We start from the raw sequence: 2,500 nt of genomic DNA, 5'->3' as shown, positions 1-2,500 counted from the left end.
TGATATGAGTGTTTATTATGTGATGGCAAATTAAGTCATTATTGGGATTATTTCAAAGCTACGCTAAACTTTACGTAGAATCAATTATCACTGGACTGAAATATCAAGTGTTTGAATCCTAATGGGACGAGAGAGAGAGAGAGAGAGAGAGAGAGAGAGAGAGAGAAAAGAGAGAGACAGGTAGAGAGAAAGAGAGAAAGAGAGGGAGAGGGGGGGGGGAGGAGAGAAGGAGGGAAGGAGGGAGGTAAGCAGGGAAATGAAAGAGAAGTAAAAGTTAAAGATGAGGAAATGAGACTTAGAAGACAGATCAAGCAGTGGGTGACATAAGGAGGACGTCCCAAGTGAAACCGGAATTTTACCATAACTCAAAAATAATGTTTGAATCAGATTGCTTGAAACTCTCCTGTAATAGAGATTCATTCATTGGCTACTTCTCGACAAAGTCCCCAATAAGAAATGAAGTGCGTGGGACAAGATAAAATGAGAAGACAAGAAACACTAATAATTTCATTATTATTTTCATTATTATTATTCTAAATTTCGGAAAAAAGATCAAGAACAAAATTTGGTGATAGATCGTTTGCTTGTTTCGACCCCAAGATTTGGAATTAACTACCACGTGGTCTGAGGGAGTGCAAGTCTTTACCTGCCTTTAAAAAGAATCTCAATACACATCCTTGCTGTATTTGCTTTTATTGACGCTATGAATCCTTGATTTGGCTATGAATTCATTGCATTGCATTTTTTTTTCTTTTTTTTTTTTCACTCAAAATTGATAATTTATATTGTAAAGTGCCCAGAGCTTGTGTTTTACACGAGAATGAGCGTTGTATAAATGTGTATTATTATTATTATTTATTATTATTATTATTATTATTATTATTATTATTATTATTATTATTATTATTATTATTATTATTATTACTTTCTGTGTCTCTATGTGTTTTAGGGCGCACACGAGTGAACATAAATGTACATTTTTGTGAATAATTAAACAATATTATACGACTTAAATCTAAATGATTTCAATTTTATCTGTTTCTCTTTCCACGTGACAGGTTCAACAGATTTCAGATCACCCGACTTCCCTTGCTGGTCAATATCGTCAGTCAGTCGATACTTTATCTAATGAATCTACATGCGGTCCTCCTCCTCCAATTCCTCCACGGCCTCCTCCTCAGAAGAAGAAGGCTGTTTTATATGACAAAAGAAAAAACAGAGATTCGCATTGATCATGTTAAATTTGGAGGATGGTGCCATGCGCTATTGAGTTGTGGATATTTATTTACAAGAGGGGGAAACATCTAAATGGGTCGCGATAAGAGGGAGTGTAAACTTTTGTGAAAATGATGAGTAAAGTACACGATTATGAATCCAGGACAAAAAAAATACGAAGAACATGATATAAAGCTTTAGCAAAAGATAAACAAAAAACAAATAGGTGTTGACGTTTCGGATTGGAAAGTACATGTTCTTCGTATTTTGATAGAAATCAAGACCCGTCTAACTTATATGTCATTGTTATTATAATTGTCATCACTATCATCTTTCTCGTCATCATCATCATGACATCGCTTAGGAGAATCATAAATTTGTATTTGCGATATATGATTAAATAAGTATTATCTTCCTCGTTCTCCTCCTCCTCCTCCTCCTCCTCCTCCTCCTCCTCCTCCTCCTCCTCCTCCTCTTCTTCTTTCTCTTCCTCCTCCTCCTCCTCCTCCTCCTCCTCCACGTCATCATCATCAGCATCATGATTCCACCACTGTTATTACGATTTTCATTCATTATTACTTTTCCCGATTGCAAATCAATTATATACATAAGTATATAAAGTTCAAATGTGAGAACATAGTGTAGTATATATTATATTATATAATATGTTTGTGTGTGTGTGTATGTGTGTGTGTGTGTGTGTGTAGAGAGAGAGAGAGAGAGAGAGAGAGAGAGAAAGAGAGAGAGAGACAGATATGTATATATTTATGAGTGTTGGTGGGTACTTGTAGGTACGAGAGTGCTCGATAATGTTGGTTAGAGCTAATATAAAATATAAATGGAGTCACTCACTTATTTATGGGTGAAACACATGTTGTTGTGGTCTATCTCCACGTCGTCAAATATATATATATATATTTTTTAAATTTTATATTACCTCTAACCATCAATATCGAGCACTTTCGTACCTACGAGTACCCACCAACACTCATAAATATATATATATATATATATATATATATATATATATATATATATATATATATATATATACAGAGAGAGAGAGAGAGAGAGAGAGAGAGAGAGAGAGAGAGAGAGAGAGACTTCGTTTTCGATATTTGGATTAAATGAATTTGGGACTAAATTTGATATAATTTTGAAATTTCAAGGTGACGATGTTTCCATGGAGGCAGCTCGCAATGCTTTTGTCCGCAGTTTAGAAAAAAAATGATCTCGATTTCAGGACGCATCATCTTAGAAACTGGCATTAAAGCCTTCTGTTTCA

General features: G+C 34.7%; 1 protein-coding gene across 5 annotated transcripts in view; it reads left to right on the top strand.

Moving 5' to 3' along the window:
* LOC144972727 (phosphoinositide 3-kinase adapter protein 1-like) overlaps positions 1–1,735 on the top strand; it is a 34,893-nt gene extending 33,158 nt beyond the window's left edge. For all 5 annotated transcript variants that reach the window (XM_078914306.1, XM_078914305.1, XM_078914308.1 and 2 more), the window contains one exon: positions 1,059–1,735. In XM_078914306.1, coding sequence (XP_078770432.1) covers positions 1,059–1,232 — 174 coding nt within the window. In that variant the 3' untranslated portion in view covers positions 1,233–1,735. The remainder of the gene's footprint in view (positions 1–1,058) is intronic.
* Positions 1,736–2,500: the final 765 nt, after the last annotated feature.

This window comes from Berghia stephanieae, chromosome 5 (assembly GCF_034508935.2).
Source record: "Berghia stephanieae isolate SIO BIC M18660-M18661 chromosome 5, UCSD_Bste_1.3, whole genome shotgun sequence".
Taxonomy (NCBI): domain Eukaryota; kingdom Metazoa; phylum Mollusca; class Gastropoda; order Nudibranchia; family Aeolidiidae; genus Berghia; species Berghia stephanieae.
This window is presented reverse-complemented; position numbering and strand designations above follow the sequence as displayed.